The sequence below is a fragment of the Salvelinus alpinus genome, chromosome 5, assembly GCF_045679555.1.
Source record: "Salvelinus alpinus chromosome 5, SLU_Salpinus.1, whole genome shotgun sequence".
NCBI classification, from domain to species: domain Eukaryota; kingdom Metazoa; phylum Chordata; class Actinopteri; order Salmoniformes; family Salmonidae; genus Salvelinus; species Salvelinus alpinus.
The window spans coordinates 71,194,195-71,211,877 of record NC_092090.1 but is presented as its reverse complement, the minus strand read 5'-3'; the positions used below and the strand labels follow the sequence as shown (position 1 = coordinate 71,211,877).

General features: G+C 46.0%; 1 protein-coding gene across 3 annotated transcripts in view; it reads right to left on the bottom strand.

Annotated features, from left to right (window-relative positions):
• Positions 1–17,683, bottom strand: part of LOC139576679 (transforming acidic coiled-coil-containing protein 1-like) — a 37,554-nt gene that overhangs the window by 13,238 nt on the left and 6,633 nt on the right. The window contains exons 1-2 of one of the 3 annotated variants that reach the window (XM_071403012.1): positions 4,151–4,515; positions 2,287–2,378 (exon numbers count right to left, since the gene is read on the bottom strand). In XM_071403012.1, coding sequence (XP_071259113.1) covers positions 2,287–2,378; positions 4,151–4,269 — 211 coding nt within the window. In that variant the 5' untranslated portion in view covers positions 4,270–4,515. Of the gene's footprint in view, positions 1–2,286; positions 2,379–4,150; positions 4,516–17,683 lie in introns of those variants that run through there. The other 2 variants (XM_071403011.1, XM_071403013.1) reach the window with 2 other exon arrangements.

Here is a 17,683-nt window from a genome sequence, read left to right as displayed (position 1 = left end):
TGGCCATGGCTCATGAGGGCCACCTTGCTGAAGCAGTGCTGCTGGGATCTGGTGTGGTGGCCTGGCATCGGTCATGATATTGAAGGACTAGTATGCGACTGTGCTCCATGTCTTCTCTGTGGAAAGACAGGACATCCGCCACTACCACTGCAACCACTGGCCTGGACCTCCCGTCCATGGCAACATATCCAACTGGACATCTGCAGTGAACAATGTGCCACATCACCAACACTTCCTATTGGTTGAGTATGACCTACATTCAAAATGGCCAGAGGTCACACCCATGAGTTCTATCACATCAGGGGCCATCATAAACTTCCTGGATATGCTCTTTGCTCGCTGGAGACTGCCTGCAATTCTGACCATGGACAATGACCCTTGGCTGGTCTCGGCTGAGTTCAGCTCTTACATCCAAAGCAAAGGGATCAAGCACATCAGAACAACCTACCCACCACCCCCAGGTCAACAGGGGGCGGGTGGAGAGGTTCAATCAGAGCTCACCTAGCTCAGGGTTGCTCCTTCACTGACTCCTTGTTGCAAACTCTGCTGCACTACAGAGCTGCTCACCACTCCACCACCAGAGTCTCTCCTGCCAAGCTGATGCTAGGATGTGAACTAGAGCTGCCCTTACACAGGCTCCGTCCCTCAGCCTCGACAGTCAAAGCAGCAGTGCATAGCCAACAGCGTAAAAGTCAGGAGCGCTACAACAAAGGAAAGAGAGCACGGCTTCCTGGAATCCAAGTGAGGGATTGGGTCAGGGTGCAACGACCACAGCGTGCAGACAAGCTCTGCACCTTCTGGTCAACACCGTGTCAAGTTCAACGTCAGCTGGGCCCAGCAACGTTTCAACTGCCTGACGGCTCTCGCTGGCAGCCGACTGATGAAGGTGCCACCTCCTGCATGTCCCCACTCTGCCATTGATGCCACCCTGAGTAGTTCACTACCGGTGTCACACGCTCCCTTGGCCCCACCTGAAGTACAAGTGCCAGTCCCACGGACACCTGTTGTTGTCTCTGCAGCAGCCGTCCTGCGACCTGTAAGGGTGCGCTCCAGCCCTGCTCACCTTCAAGACTTTATCACCTCCTTTCATGCCTAGTTTAAAGGGGGGGGTGTTCAGCACCGATTAGCATCCATTCATGATTCGTATCATTGGTTGCACAGTCTGTTTTGTTGATATGTTATCGAAAATCACTAGGTGATTTGGTTGTTCTATTTCCCTTGTATGTGAGACGCTACTCGTTTAGATAAACATCTGACTCAACTAAGAACAAGGGTTTGTTTTCAAACATAACAAGATCATCTTTCAATTGTCTTTTCTCAGAGATATGAGTAAGATGTTACAGTCAAATTAGCCCTCTGTGGATGTGTAGTATGGAGAGATCATGACAATCCCATATGTCTACTGTCTGAACAGGAGAGGAAACCTTCCCTAACCTCAACTCTAACCAGAATCATCTGGGAGTAGAGCAGGACAACCTCGCCCCTGGCCTTTAGGCCTCACCCTGTAGCCTAGCAACCGATAAATAACAGCCTCTACACAGTTTAACAGGGTAACACACTGACCAGAGAGAGAGAGAGGGAGAGATGTGAGGGGGAAATGGGAGGGTCTATTTGATTTCTCTAAACAATCAAGCACAATAACAAGAAAGGCCTTCAATTCTTCAGAAACCCTAAATTCCAACTCTGCTCAGACATCTAACCCAGTAAATAGACTATGTATATCTAATATCTAGTATTGTGTTGTTGTTACCGTGTAGTTTCTCCCTTCGGTGCTGTAATCGAGTAGACTATTATTATTCCTCCAGACTGAATTATCTCTCAGTCAATGTTTTATTTATGTCAGTAACCCATAAGAGGTTATAAGAGGAGGGGTCGTTATTGTCTACAGAGACAAAGGAGATTCAGTACATTACGATCATAGAATCCCATTTCTAAATTGCATTTTGTCCAGATCTAGGATTATGAATCCCAAACAATTGAACTAATCCAGTCCAATACACCACAGAGCAGTTTAATAGGATAACATTGTTACTCTATAAAAGTCAATGGTCGACAACACATGATCTGTGTGTGCTGTTGGTTTGGGATGTCAGCGGTGTGCGTGCGTATGTGTGTGTTGGAGGGGCGCACTTATCTTAAGCCAGTCTTTATTGGTGAAGAAGCACCTGTACTTCAGGTCTCTGTGGCTTTACAGAGCGATGCTAGAGTAGCTTGCGCCCACCCGCCATCCACTACTCCTGTCTCATTGTTCCTACTGACACACAGGTAGAGAGGACAGAATCTCACCTGTGTGGGCAGAGTTATCCAGCTGGGTCAGGTCATTCAGCAGACCAGGAGACTCCGCCTCTGGGGTCTCAAAGTTCCCTTCTGAGTCCGAACTAGAGAGAGAGAGAGAGAGAGAGAGAGAGAGAGGGAGAGGGATAGAGAGAGAGAGAGAGAGAGAGAGAGAGAGAGAGAGAGAGAGAGAGAGAGAGAGAGAGAGAGAGAGAGAGAGAGAGAGAGAGAGAGAGAGAGAGAGAGAGAGAGAGAGAGAGAGAGAGAGAGAGAGAGAGAGAGAGAGAGAGGGGGGGGGGGGGGGGAATTGATTACAAGTTTATATAGCACCTCCATGGTTCCAGAGTTGTGTTTGTGTCCCAGACTGAGCCAGACTAAAGCCAGAGCAGACACAAAACATCCAGTTCTGTAACACACTGATCTTCTGCTACATGTTCAAAGGGCACTTCTCCTGGTTGTCTAGAAGGGGAACTTTCAGGCCAGTGGCTCGCTAATGGCTCCTTCAACAGCCACCAAAGGAGTTTATAAGAAGTGTCACTGTAAGAGAAGCAAATGGGAGGAAAGGGAAAGAGGGGAAGAAGGGAGGAGGGGAGGAGGGGAGGAGGGGAGCTTAACCCTGCCTGGCCACCTGCATCCACTAGCCTCCTCATCCTGCCCACGTGTCCCCAATACAAGGACAGACTGTGTTTCAGTTTCTCGCTCTCTCTCTGTCTCTCTCTCTGTGTCTCTCTCTCTGTGTCTCTCTCTCTGTGTCTCTCTCTCTGTGTCTCTCTCTCTCTCTCTCTCTGTCTCTCTCTCTCTCTCTGTCTCTCTCTCTCTCTCTCTCTCTCTCTCTCTCTCTCTCTCTCTCTCTCTCTCTCTCTCTCTCTCTCTCTCTCTCTCACATACATGTACACGAACGCACGCGCACGCACACACACACACACACACACACACACACACACACACACACACACACACACACACACACACACACACACACACACACACACACACACACACACACACACACACACACACACACACACACACACACACACACATACAGTCTTAGGGTCTGCTGCCTCAGATGCCCGGCCCAGATTTATTTCCATGCTTTGCTCCAGTGTGTGATTGTGTTCCCATGCACCTAAATGCACATCAAACTGTCCACACACTAATGAAAAACAGCTCAGGAGAACAAAGACACAGGCGCCCAGAATACAGACAGCTCTCTCTCTCTCTCTCTCCCACACACACACACACACACCTACTCACAAACACACACACACACACACAAAGCAGAGCAAGACAATCAGAAATAAAGTCCCAGTGATGACCTCTATACGGCGATCTTGGACAGTTACTTGGAAACTAGAAACTAGCACAAAAAATCCCACATCTTTAGAAAACTCAACCTACCTTCCCCCAAACTTCCCAAACCTGCCGCCATCCCTTTCCTGCCCTTCTCTCACACAGACACACATGAAGGAAGACATATTCTCCTAAGTATCTGTGGTCCACAGGAGGCTGCTGATGGGAGGATGGCTCATAATAATGGCTGGAATGGAGTAATGGTAAATGCCTGGGTGTGTAATGGAGTAAAATCTCTCTCTCTCTCTCTCTCTCTCTCTCTCTCTATGATTAATAACAGCAAATTCCCCCAAGTCATCCTGACAGGTGGATCCAGACACACTGCTGCCATCCACCATGCACAGTGATCTCCCAGCACAATCTCTCTTTATCGATCTCACACACACACACACACACACACACACACACACACACACACACACACACACACACACACACACACACACACACACACACACACACACACACACACACACACACACACACACACACACACACACACACACACCTGTAGCCCACTTACTTTTCTCCATCATTGGTTCCGGGCGCTCCCTCCTCCCCCTCATCCTCCCCTCCCCCCCGTACAGCTGACCAAGTCCATTTGGCCCACTGGACCGGAGACAGCAAAGACCCCCAGGACATCTCTACAGAGACACACCAGCTCCTCTATACAGTATACAACCCTCTGGGTCTGGTTGCACCCCACTGGGTCTGATGATACTCCTGGTTGTAATGGTCTGGTCCCTTACAGGTTCTACAGTTCCACTCTCGGTTCTGTTACTCCCACACAGTCTGGTTCTCCTCCTCTGGCTCTAGATTGAACTCCTCCCGTAGTTCTGCTGCTCCTCTGTGCATAAGCAACAACACACAGAGGAGAGTAGAAGAGAGGAGGAGTGACTCACCACAGAGTCTGTTTACTTGTATCTCTCTCTCTCTCTCTCTCTCTCTCTCTCTCTCTCTCTCTCTCTCTCTCTCTCTCTCACTCTCTGTCTTGGAGCTGATCCGTGTGTTCTCTCTCTCTCTTTTTGAAAGGATGTTGATTTTTTGGCATCTCTTGTTTCTCTCTTCACTTCCTCCTTTTGCTTTCGTTTCCCAGACTGCTCTTCTGCATTGTTGATCCCGGAACAAACCGTGACAAGAGGCTGACAGAGCTGAGATGACGCTGTTTGTTTCTTACTCTCTGTTAGATCACAGATTACTGTAGCATCAGTAGCCTCTTCTCCCTCAGCCTCTCTCTCTCGCCATCCTCCGCTTCGACTCTGAATGGCAGAGCAGTGATCAGCTGGCTGCCAGACTGCTCCCTCCTCCCTCCTTCTTCCTCTCTCTCTCCCTCCCTCCCTCGCTCTCTCTCACTCGCACCCAAAAAGAGTTTGCCTAGCCCTCCACCCTCCCCCTACCCCAACTCTCTCAGGCTGCTCTATTGCAATAGAGGAGAGACTCAGGACACCTAACACAGCTAACACAACAAGTAGTACACATTTCTGTCAGACCTGACCAGACATACTCTAATAGAGGATAGGAGATCTAAGAGACCGACAGATAGAAAGAGGTGTGTGCAGAGGATCAGAGTGAATCAGGCTGGGTGGACAGACAGAAACTCGGAGATGCATCTAGCCTATCTATCTCGACAAGAATAACAACATTTAGTTTGCTATTGGGCTGTATCTGTTCCACTGTCTCTTCCGTCCTCTGTCATTACAGTCTAATAGATTTGTTACATCAAAACAAATCAAATGTGAACCTTTAGTTCCTCCTATGTGTATACAACCATCCTCCAGAGCTCTTCTTACTCTTCTCTCTATGGAACGTGCCGGTAACTCTGCGACCATGGCAGGCTGTAGTTAGTCAACCATGTGGAAACTCTCTCTTTCCCATCTCTGCAGACACACACACACGCACACACACACAAAAGTGTGCATGTACAACCACACGCCTGGAGGCTGTTCATGATGGCTTACATAACTTCCAAAACGCACACACAGACACACTCTCACACAGACACACTCTCACACTGACACACAGCACTGACACAACTCTGATTAACATGCATCCCACTCATGCTCGCACACACACACACACACACACACACACACACACACACACACACACACACACACACACACACACACACACACACACACACACACACACACACACACACACACACACACACACACACACACACACACACACACACACACACACACACACACACACACACACACACACACACACACTCTCTAACTAGGCCAAGCCAAATGAGATGTGTTGTATGAGAAACATCAACCATGACTAATCTAATAACCATTTGCTTCTGTGGAGGAGAGGAACGAGGTATGGATAAAGAGAGGTGACAGAGGAAAGAGTCTCTCTCATCTCCTCTTTAATTTCCCCTTTACTCTGCTCTCTTCTGCTCAGACGTGATCAGCAAGCTGGAGAACCCACAAAGACACACAGAGGGTACCCTGTCTCTCTCTCCCTCTCTCTCTCTCTCTCTCTCTCTCTCTCTCTCTCTCTCTCTCTCTCTCTCTCTCTCTCTCTCTCTCTCTCTCTCTCTCTCTCTCTCTCTCTCTTTCTCTCTCTCTCTCCCTCTTTCAGACTGAACCCCATTTAGCACAGCTATCTGTAACCCTTTGACAGAGAGAGAGGGAAGGCAGAAGAGAAAGTGAGTGAGTGTGTATATATTTTGTTAGGATTTATCTGTTGTCATAGCTGTCAGGGATGCCTGGCATTGCTTTCCCTCCCCTCTCTATTGTCTGTTGTCTGTAGCAGGCAGGACAGACCTGTTAGGGGAGCTGTTTGACCTTATCACCTCTCGCCACACCTGTATAGAGTAGGGTCCACCCACATTAGCCTGGTAAACTAGCTAAACCGATACCCTCACATTTAGTTTCAGAATGTGAGCCATCTTGAGATCAGGCTGGTTTCACGAGGCTACACCCACACTACAGTTGGGATAAACAGTCCACCTCAAACACAAGCACACATGTACGCACTCACACACAAACACAGGAAGGTCTTAGTCACCTTGACTCACGGGCTGGAAAATGTGCAGAGGAGAGGAAAGAGAGGGAGATGAAGAGAAAGAGAGACTAATCAGGTCTTATGTAACTCTTTTCCTTGGACACAGAAATAGCTGGCCGACCCACAGACACACAGCCATGCTCTAGTCTGGAACCCATGCAGTCGGGAACACACTGAGACTTCTAGAACCACACCAAAGATCTCACTCCAGGAAGCTTCAGAGAGCTTAAGTAGAACAGAGGTGGTTTCTGAAGAGTAAATAAGGATATTATCATTTCTAACAGACACACAGGCCCAGTCACATTTGTGACTATAGACGACTTCAGCTTCCCTGAGTAAAGACAGAGGGTCACATTCCCGGTGTCTGGAATCTTTGTCCTCATCTGAACCCAGACCCCATTCCAACCCAGACCACTGTGTGTGTGTGTGTGTGTGTGTGTGTGTGTGTGTGTGTGTGTGTGTGTGTGTGTGTGTGTGTGTGTGTGTGTGTGTGTGTGTGTGTGTGTGTGTGTGTGTGTGTGTGTGTGTGTGTGTGTGTGTGTGTGTGTGTGATTGGTGTGTGTGTTTGTGCATATGCATGTGTCTATGTTGTGAGTGTACGTGCAGGCAGCCTAACCTATCATCCTTTTAATTAAACTAAGAGTTGACTGGAAGTGGTTAGGAGCTAAATATAACCAGTGTAAACATGTATAGTAGCCACATAGCCACATGAGGAGTGGTGTGATACCGTATGAGATAATTGAGCAGGCTGGAACACACATATGTGGATTACCAAAAGCATTCCTCCAATGATTCTGAATAATGATCTGAACAGTAAGTTTAACTTTCCTATAATAGCACGGCTGCCTGGTGAAGCTGTGGCACTGAGATAAAAACAAGCTCAACAGTGTCATCTGGTGGTAAACAGAAGTCAACACATCTCTCTGTCTGTACTGGCCAAATACATACTGTAATGTAGTAGTGAACCGCGGTATTGGTTTAGTTTATTAGGATCCCGTTAGCTACTGCACATGCAGCAGTTACTCTTCCTGGGGTCCACATAAAACGTACAAATACATGACAAAGTACAGAACAGTTATAGACAAGAACAACATAAGACATTCAATTAAATTCAAAAAACAAACAAAATAAGAGTTATGTATAGATGAGACACCAAGTGACAACAAAAATACTATTTACACACTATTCAGATACACATGTTCATATTCTTATAAACAGTACATTTAAATTAGATATTTTGAAATGTTTATAGAAAGAGGAGAGGTGCTGTGATACTAATTATGTTTTTCATCTGTTTTTTAAGCTGAACTTGCATTAAATCTGTTTTAGGTTTGGGTACTGTGAAGAAACACATAGTGGAGTGGCTGGTGAGGTACGCATGTCTGTTTGAAGTGTATGCAAATAGATTATACAAGTGGTCAGACATTTTCAACGCAAACGTTTCTTAAAAAGACTAGAAGAGAAGTAGTACATTTCTCCTCAACAGTGAAAGACTATCATGTGTGTTGTTGATGTTAGTTCTGTGTGTGCAGTTAAGGGCAAGGAGTGCTGCTTTGTTTTGAGCCAGCTGCAGCTTTGCTAGGTCTTTCTTTGCTTCACCTGACCATATTACCAGACAGTAATCGAGATGGGACAAGATCAGAGCCTGAATTATATTGATGATACAGTCCCCTCTAGTCTAAGGCCATACATACCTACACCCTTAGCCTCGTTCAGCACCTTAACAGTTTCATTCAAGGTTTGATCACAAACCACAACACTCAAACTGTCCATGTAAACTCATGGTGTATACAGTACACGATTCTCTGCCTTGTGCGGGAAAGAGAGCTCCACCTTGTGGCGATCAGTGGTCTCTGACCAGATCCAGTCTCTCTCACTGTCAAACTGGAGGCTCGTGTTGACTGGGATCCTCAGTCTTAGGCAGGCAGGAACACACAGGAACAAGAGAGAAACCCTGCTTAGAGTGCTGAGTACACTCACCCTCTCAGTCTCTCTCAGTCTCTCTTAGTCCCTGAGTCTCTCTGTCTCTCTCAGGCAGTAAAAGCCGTGTTTGAATATAGTTCTACAACTCTGTCCTGAATGGAGTAATGCTTTAGCCTAGTTTCTCCCATGCTTTTGTGTGTGCGTGCATGTGTAGAGCATCATCATGACACGTGTTTAAATTAAACAGAGGAGAAGTGTGGTACAGCGCCGGTCGGCACGGTTACAGTAACCAGGCCAGCTGTCATTACAGCATCATCCTGGGGAAGTAGTCTGAAATGCATTACATCATCTTGTACTGCTACAACAGACCTTGTAATTGTGCTAGCTGAGATTGAGAGAGAGAGGGGGATAAGGAGAGAGAGGGGGATGAGGAGAGAGAGGGAGATGAGGAGAGAGAGGGAGATGAGGAGAGAGAGGGGGATGAGGAGAGAGAGGGAGATGAGGAGAGAGAGGGGGATGAGGAGAGAGAGGGAGATGAGGAGAGAGAGGGAGACGAGGAGAGAGAGGGGGATGAGGAGAGAGAGGGAGATGAGGAGAGAGAGGGAGATGAGGAGAGAGAGGGGGATGAGGAGAGAGAGGGAGATGAGGAGAGAGAGAGAGGGGGATGAGGAGAGAGAGGGAGATGAGGAGAGAGAGGGAGACGAGGAGAGAGAGGGGGATGAGGAGAGAGAGGGAGATGAGGAGAGAGAGGGAGATGAGAGAGAGGGAGATGAGGAGAGAGGGGGGGATGAGGAGAGAGAGGGAGATGAGGAGAGAGAGGGAGATGAGGAGAGAGAGGGGGATGAGGAGAGAGAGTGAGATGAGGAGAGAGAGGGGGATGAGGAGAGAGAGGGAGATGAGGAGAGAGAGGGAGATGAGGAGAGAGATAAGTGCAGATAATGCTACAATAAGACTTTTGATGGTGAATTTGGGAAGCGTGACTGAGATAGTTTGCCTATATAGCTAACAACCGAAGACTTGGATGTCAATTAAGGCAGCCCTCCGCACCTCTCTGATTCAGAGGGGTGGGTTAAAAGCGGAAGACACATTTCAGTTGAAAGCATTCAGTTTTACAACTGACTAAGTATCCCCCTTTCCTTTCCCTTAAAACAGTATCTGCATATTTAATCTAAGCCCAATTTGGGGCGGCAGGTAGCCTGGCGGGTAGGAGCGTTGGGCCAGTAAATGAAAGGTTGCTGAATCGAATACCCGAGCTGACAAGGTACAAATCTGTTGTTCTGCCCCTGAGCAAGGCAGTTAACCCACTGTTCCCTGAGCGCTGATGACGTGGATGTTGATTAAGGCAGCCCCCAGCACCTCTGATTCAGAGGGGTTGGGTTAAATGCAGAAGACACATTTCAGTTGAACGCATTCAGTTGTACAACTGACTAGGTAAACCCCTTTCCCTTTCTTGTAATTAGAGCGGAAAACACACACAGACACACAAATTATAGATGAGAGGACCAGTAGAACCTTTACTACATGGGGGTCTAGAGATGTTATGTTGGGATATGTCAAATCAAATCAAATATGTTGTGTTCAATGTAGGCCTACAGGTAACTGCCAAAATAAAGGAAACAAAAACATAAAGTGTCTTAATAGTGTGCTGGGCCACCCTATTCTACAAGTGTCTGGAACTCTATTGTAGAAATGCGACAGCATTCTTCAACAAGATATTCCATCATTTGGTGTTATGTTGATGGTGGTGGAAAATACTGTCTCAGTTGCTGCTCCAACTGGGAATTTTTACACATGATGGGATGCTAATTGCTTAATTAACTCAGGAACCACACCTGTGTGGAAGCACCTGCTTTCAATATATTTTGTATCACTCATTTACTCAAGTGTTTCCTTTACCTGTATGATGGAATATTTTAGAATATATTGGGTCTTTCCACCTCAAAAAGCAAATGGAAGAGGATTTCGACACCCACCATCTCAGATTATTCTAAAATCGTTTCTGTAGTTAGTAACAGATATGATTAGCATTCCTGAAATATTTAAATATAATTTTATCTCTGAGAAATTCTGCAAATTAATTGCATGCAAATTTCCCATTTTAATTTATATGATTCAGATAATATTCAATAAATATAGTACCTAACACCCGATTTGGACCAAACTTCTTCCTTCTAATAAGACAGACATGAGGAATCCCAAAAAATCTAAAACGCCACCCACAAATCCCCCACAACCCTTGCCAATCCCACCCAAACAACCAATATACAGTATGACAAGTAGTATGAAGCTGTGGCTTTGATTATTGCTTCTCTATTCAGTGTAGTGTATTCCCTGTGACTGGGGATGTTTTTTCCCCCTGTTTAGAGAAATTTGTAATTGAAGTCGCTTGCATTATTTACCATAAAGTAGTGTGAAAATACCAGGTTTTGACCAGTAGATAATGCTGTTCCTGCTATACCGCCAGACTCTTTTATCCATTTTGCTGGTCTCTTGTGTTATATAGATCACAAAAAAAAAAAATTCAACTTTTGGTAGAAAAACCAATAGATTTTGCTCATGATGAAAATAAATTGTGTAGCCATCCTCACAATTCAAGCCAGTCCTTCATGAAAGCAAACAAAACATAGTGTTACGCTCGTTGTTTGAATGAGGAGACCAAAGTGCAGCGTGGTAGTCGAACATCTTACTTTTATTAAAATGAACACCGAAAAACAACAAAAAACGAACGTAAAGTTCTGCAGGCTACACAGCAACTATACAAAATCAAGATCCCACAAACTAAGGTGGGAAAAAAGGCTGCCTAAATATGATCCTCAATCAGAGACAACGATAGACAGCTGCCTCTGATTGGGAACCATACCAGGCCAAACAAAGAAATAGGAAAACTAGATTGCCCACCCTAGTCACACCCTGACCTAACCAAAATAGAGAATTAAAAGGATCTCTAAGGTCAGGGCGTGACACATAGCCAGATTCACAGGGAATATATTACAAAGTATAAAGAAGCAACACTCCAAGCCGCAGCTTCATACTACTTGTCAAACATAGAGAACTGATACTGTGTGTCACACCCTGATCGGTTTCACCTGTCTTTGTGATTGTCTTCACCCCCCTACAGATGTCGCTCATCTTCCCCATTATCCCCTGTGTATCTATACCTGTGTTCTCTGTTTGTCTGTTGCCAGTTCGTTTTGTTTCGTCAAGCGTACCAGCGTTTTTCCCAGCGTTTTTCCATTTCTGCCTGCCCTGACCCTGAGCCTGCCTGCCATCCTGTGCCTTTGCCCCACCTATCTGGATTACTGGCCTCTGCCTACCTTGACCCTGACCCTGCCTGCCGTCCTGTACCTTTGCCCCACCTATCTGGACTACTGACCCCTGCCTGCCCTTGACCGGTCTTTTTCCTGCCCCTGTTGGATTAATAAACTATTGTTACTTTGTTGTTGTCTGCATCTGGGTCTTACCTTGAAACGTGATAGTACGAACTGGCCATGACTAACCCAGTAGACCCGGGCCAGCTGCGCAACGCCATCTCCTCCCAAAGAGCCACCATCGGTAGGCACAAGGAATTGCTTCGGGGTTTTATGGAAGGGGTCCAAATGTTGGCTGAATGCCATAACTGGGCGTTGGACATTTTGCTGGAGCAATTCCGCGGGTTATCTGGGAGGCCACAGTGGTAACCCCACAGCCCCTCAGTAACTCAGCTGTTAGCAGCGCCGTCTCATCGGTCACTCAACCTTCTCGGGAGCCCCGCTTACCTCCTCTGGAACGCTTCAATGGTGAGCCGAGCACCTGTCGGGCGTTTCTAGCTCAGTGTGCCCTTATCTTCGAGCTTCAGCCCTCTTCCTTCCCCTCGGATCGCTACAAGATAGCCAGATAGCCTACCTCATCACGCTGATGTCAGGGAGGGCTCTCACCTGGGCTACTGCTGTATGGAAACAACAGTCGGCCATATGCGTTAGTCTGAAGGGGTTCGTGAGAGAGTTGAAGAAGGTTTTTGATGCCCCGTTCTCCAGGAGAGAAGCTGCCCGGAAGCTAATCCAGCTTCGGCAGGACTCCTGCGGTGTGGCAAACCATGCGGTGGATTTCCACAATTTGGCAGCGGAGAGTGCTTGGAACCAGGAAGCGCTGTTCGATACGGCATCTCGGAGGAGGTCAAGGACGAGCTTGCAGCTCGGGAGTTACCTACCGATCTCGATTCCCTTATCGCGTTGACAATCCGTATCGATGGGCGATTACGGGAACAATGGAGGAAGAGGAACTTTGATTTTGCACGCACGTCCACCTTGCCTCCGAGTCATCCCGAAAGTCCCCGACGGTCCTGTTGCCGAGAGAACCCGAGGCTTCCCGACCTTCAACGAGAGTCTCCACAGACGGCCGAGTCACCGCTTCCCGATCCTATGCAACTAGGCAGAGCTGGGCTGTCACCAGTGGAATGGCAATACAAGGTCAACACGAAGAGTTGTCTGTATTGTGGGACTCTTGGTCATTCTGTGTACTCTTGTCCTTTAAAAGACCAGGCTCACCAGTAGGAGCGAGTACTCTGGAGGGCCATTTGGATAACTTTTCTGCTTCCCTTGCAGGCACCCCTTTTCATGCCCTTCTGCTGTGGGGAAAGCAGGCTAAATCTCTTTGGGTCCTCATTGACACTGGGGCTTTTTGGACGCTACCCTGGCTTCGGAGCTGAACATCCCCACTCAGCCCCTCTCCATTCCCATGGATATTAGAGCGCTGGACGGGCGCTCTATAGGCCGGGTCACTCATAATACCACTCCCATAAACCTACGGGTGTCAGGAAATCACAGTGAAACTATTCAATTTCTGCTCATCAAGTCTCCACAGATTCCTGCGATTTTGGGATTCTCCTGGCTCCAGCGACACAATCCTCTCATCATCTGGTCTGCTGGTGCCATCATGGGCTGGAGTCCGTTCTGCCACGCCCATCTGAAGTCAGCGCAACCTGCCTCAGGACTTCTTCCTGGGGGCTCGGAAGGTGCTCCGGATCTCTCCGCCATCCCCACGGAGTACTAGGACCTCCGGGAGGTATTCAGCAAGGCCGGGGCCACTTCATTTCCGTCGCACCGACCCTGCGGGATTGACCTTCTCCCTAGCACCACGCCACCACGCCTGTACTCTCTGTCGGGACCGGAGACCAAGGCTATGGAGACCTACATTGGAGACTCCCTAGCTGCAGGATTTATCCATTTACATTTTACATTTAAGTCATTTAGCAGACGCTCTTATCCAGAGCGACTTACAAATCTATCAGCCAGTGTAGATAATATCTATCAGCCAGTGTAGAATATCTATCAGCCAGTGTAGATACTATCTATCAGCCAGTGTAGAATATCTATCAGCCAGTGTAGATACTATCTATCAGCCAGTGTAGATAATATCTATCAGCCAGTGTAGATAATATCTATCAGCCAGTGTAGATAATATCTACATTTAACATTTAAGTCATTTAGCAGACGCTCTTATCCAGAGCGACTTACAAATCTATCAGCCAGTGTAGATAATATCTATCAGCCAGTGTAGATAATATCTATCAGAGAGTGTACATATTCAGCAAGACATCAAACTGAACTAAATCTCCTTGAATATAAATCTGAATCCTCCTTCTCCTGAAATGAATGTATTAACACGATTGTGACGGGTATTTTTGAGGGGGGGGGGGGGGGGATCATGGTTATTGTTCATAATTGTTGGTGAAACGATTATGCTATAATTGTGCCCAGCCCTAATAATACGCCTTGCTTCTCTCAATACCTTAGCCTGGTCTCAGATCAGTTTCTATCAATACCTTAGCCTGGTCTCAGATCAGTTTCTCTCAATACCTTAGCCTGGTCTCAGATCAGTTTCTCTCAATACCTTAGCCTGGTCTCAGATCAGTTTCTCTCAAGACCTTAGCCTGGTCTCAGATCAGTTTCTCTCAAGACCTTATCCTGGTCTCAGATCAGCTCTATCAATACCTTAGCCTGGTCTCAGATCAGTTTCTATCAATACGTTAGCCTGGTCTCAGCTCAGTTTCTATCAATACCTTAGCCTGGTCTCAGATCAGTTTCTGCTATTGCCTATTCCCTTGCCATTGTCAAGCCATGAGAATTCCATTAGACAAAGAGAGCACAAACAGATCTGGGACCAGGCTACCAAGACCTGCAGGGTCAACTATAATGTTAATACCTGATGGTGATCTCAGCCTCGTCCCACTGCACCTTGGCTGAGGTGCTCCCCTCCTTCACCACGCCCAGGAGAGTAGCATGCCGACCGGTCTGTTTGTGTACACAGCGCCCCCCGACACGCAGCCCTGCGTCAGCACCCCCCATCACCGCCAGCACAGGCCACACCTGAGAGTTCAACATGAACAGACATCCGTCCCTCTTCCTCTCCCGCCGGCGCAGGGTTCTTCTTCTCTCTTCCTGTCTTTTGAGTGTTCCTGTTTCCTAGTTTTCCTGGGTTGACCATTTCTGCCTGCCCTGACCCCAAGCTTGCCTGCCGTCCTGTACCTTTGCCCCACCTATCTGGATTACTGACCTCTGCCTTCCCTGACCCTGAGCCTGACTGCTGTCCTGCATCTTTGCCCCGCCTATCTGGATTACTGACCCCTGCCTGCCCTTGACCTGTCTTTACCTGCCCCTGTTGGATTAATAAACTGTTGTTACTTCGACATTGTCTGCATCTGGGTCTTACCTTGAAACGTGATACTGTATACTGGTTGTTGGGGTGGGATTGGCATGGGGTGTGGGAGGTCTTTGCGTGGCTTTTTACTCATTGGTAGGAAGAGGTTTGGTCCAAATTGGATGTCCGGTTCTATATTTATTGAATATTATCTGAATCTATATATAAATTAAAATGTCAAATTTGGGTGCAATCAATTATCTTAAATTTTTCAGATATCAAATCAAATTTCGACCAAATAATATTTCAGGAATGCCAATATTACCTACAGAAACAATTTCAGAATGGCTTACCAAGAAAAACTTCCAAAAATACTAATTTAAGGTAAAAAGGAGTTGGAGCACTCAACCAAAAAAGGCAGAGATTGATTTCTTTTTGCTCACTTTAACTTCTTATGGCTGAGATCCCGTTAACGGGATTGACTTGACAACAGCCAGTGAAAGTGCAGGGCACCAAATTCAAACAACAGAAATCTCATAATTAAAATTCCTCAAACATACAAGTATTTTACACCATTTTAAAGATAAACTTGTTGTAAATCCAGCCACAGTGTCCGATTTCAAAAAGGCTTTACGACGAAAGCACACCAAACGATTATGTTAGGTCAGTACCTAGTCACAGAAAAACACAGCCATTTTTCCAGCCAAAGAGAGGAGTCACAAAAAGCAGAAATAGAGATAAAATGAATCACTAACCTTTGATGATCTTCATCAGATGACACTCATAGGACTTCATGTTACACAATACATGTATGTTTTGTTCGATAAAGTTCATATTTATATCCAAAAATCTTAGTTTACATTGGCGCGTTATGTTCAGTAATGTTTTGCCTCCAAAACATCCGGTGATTTTGCAGAGAGCCACATCAATTTACAGAAATACTCATAATAAACATTGATAAAAGATACAAGTATTATACATGGAACTTTAGATAAACTTCTCCTTAATACAACCGCTGTGTCAGATTTCCAAAAAACTTTACGGAAAAAGCACACCATGCTATAATCTGAGTACAGCGCTCAGAGCCCAAACAACCCATACAGATATCCGCCATGTTGTGGAGTCAACAGAAGTTAGAAGTAGTATTATAAATATTCACTTACCTTTGATGATCTTCATCAGAATGCACTCCCAAGAATCCCAGTTCCACAATAAATGTTTGTTTTGTTCGATAACGTCCAAAATTTATGTCCAAATACCTCCTTTTTGTTCGCGCGTTTAGTTCCAAAATTCAAATTGATGACTCGCAGGTCAGACGAAAAGTCAAGAAATTCCATTACAGTTTGTAGAAACATGTGAAACGATGTATAGAATCAATCTTTAGGATGTTTTTAACATAAATCTTCAATAATGTTTCAACCGGAGAATTCCTTTGTCTTCAGAAATGCGATGGAACGCAGGTTACTATCACGTGAGTGCGCGTGGTCAGCTCATGCCAGACACCTGACTCAAAGAGCTCTCCTTCCCTCATTTTTCACAGTAGAAGCATCAAACAAGGTTCTAAAGCCTGTTGACATCTAGTGGAAGCCTTAGGAAGTACAATATGACCCCAAAGACACTGTACACTGTACAGTGTATATTGGATAGGCAAACCTACAAACCTCAGATTTCCCACTTCCTGGTTGGATTTTTTATCAGGTTTCTGCCTGCCATATGAGTTCTGTTATACTCACAGACATCATTCAAACAGTTTTAGAAACTTCAGAGTATTTTCTATCCAAATCTACTAATAATATGCATATCTTAGCTTCTGGGACTGAGTAGCAGGCAGTTTACTCTGGGCACCTTATTCATCCAAGCTACTCAATACTGCCCCCAGCCATAAGAAGTTTTAATCCATTGTACAGGATGTGAACAGGTGACTGACATTTGATGGTCAAACTGACGTCTTCCTCAGAGTGACCTGACCATTGGACATAACTTATATTTATAGCCTAGTGGCCAATTGAGACACAACAATGTAAAACAGTTATAATTATATTATGTTTCAAGGTAAATGAAAAATTATTGCACAAAATGATAAGAGAAATAGTGTGTCTCGTTAATCAATAGTCCATGTCAAAATATACATAGGTGATATTTGGGTGTCTGTGAATCAGACAAAGAGATCCAAAAAATCAAGGCAGAAACAAGTTTTTCTTGGTAAGACATTCTTGCGATTTTGTCATTATTGTTGAGCACCACTCCTTTTTCTTTGTTTGCTGATGCACGAAAGCCCACCTGAACTCATGATTAAAATACTATATGCCAATCCCTCAGCCATAGTAAGGACAGGCAATACCTGCTCTGCTCCGTTCAAAATGACTGGAAGTAGCAGGCAAAGTGATCCCATCCCACCTCTGCTATTTTTATTGTCTATCGATGGGTTAGCTGACAAAGTCACAAAAACGATGTGCGCGCTTCCATGGGGCAGAATTCAGAGTGTTTCTGGATG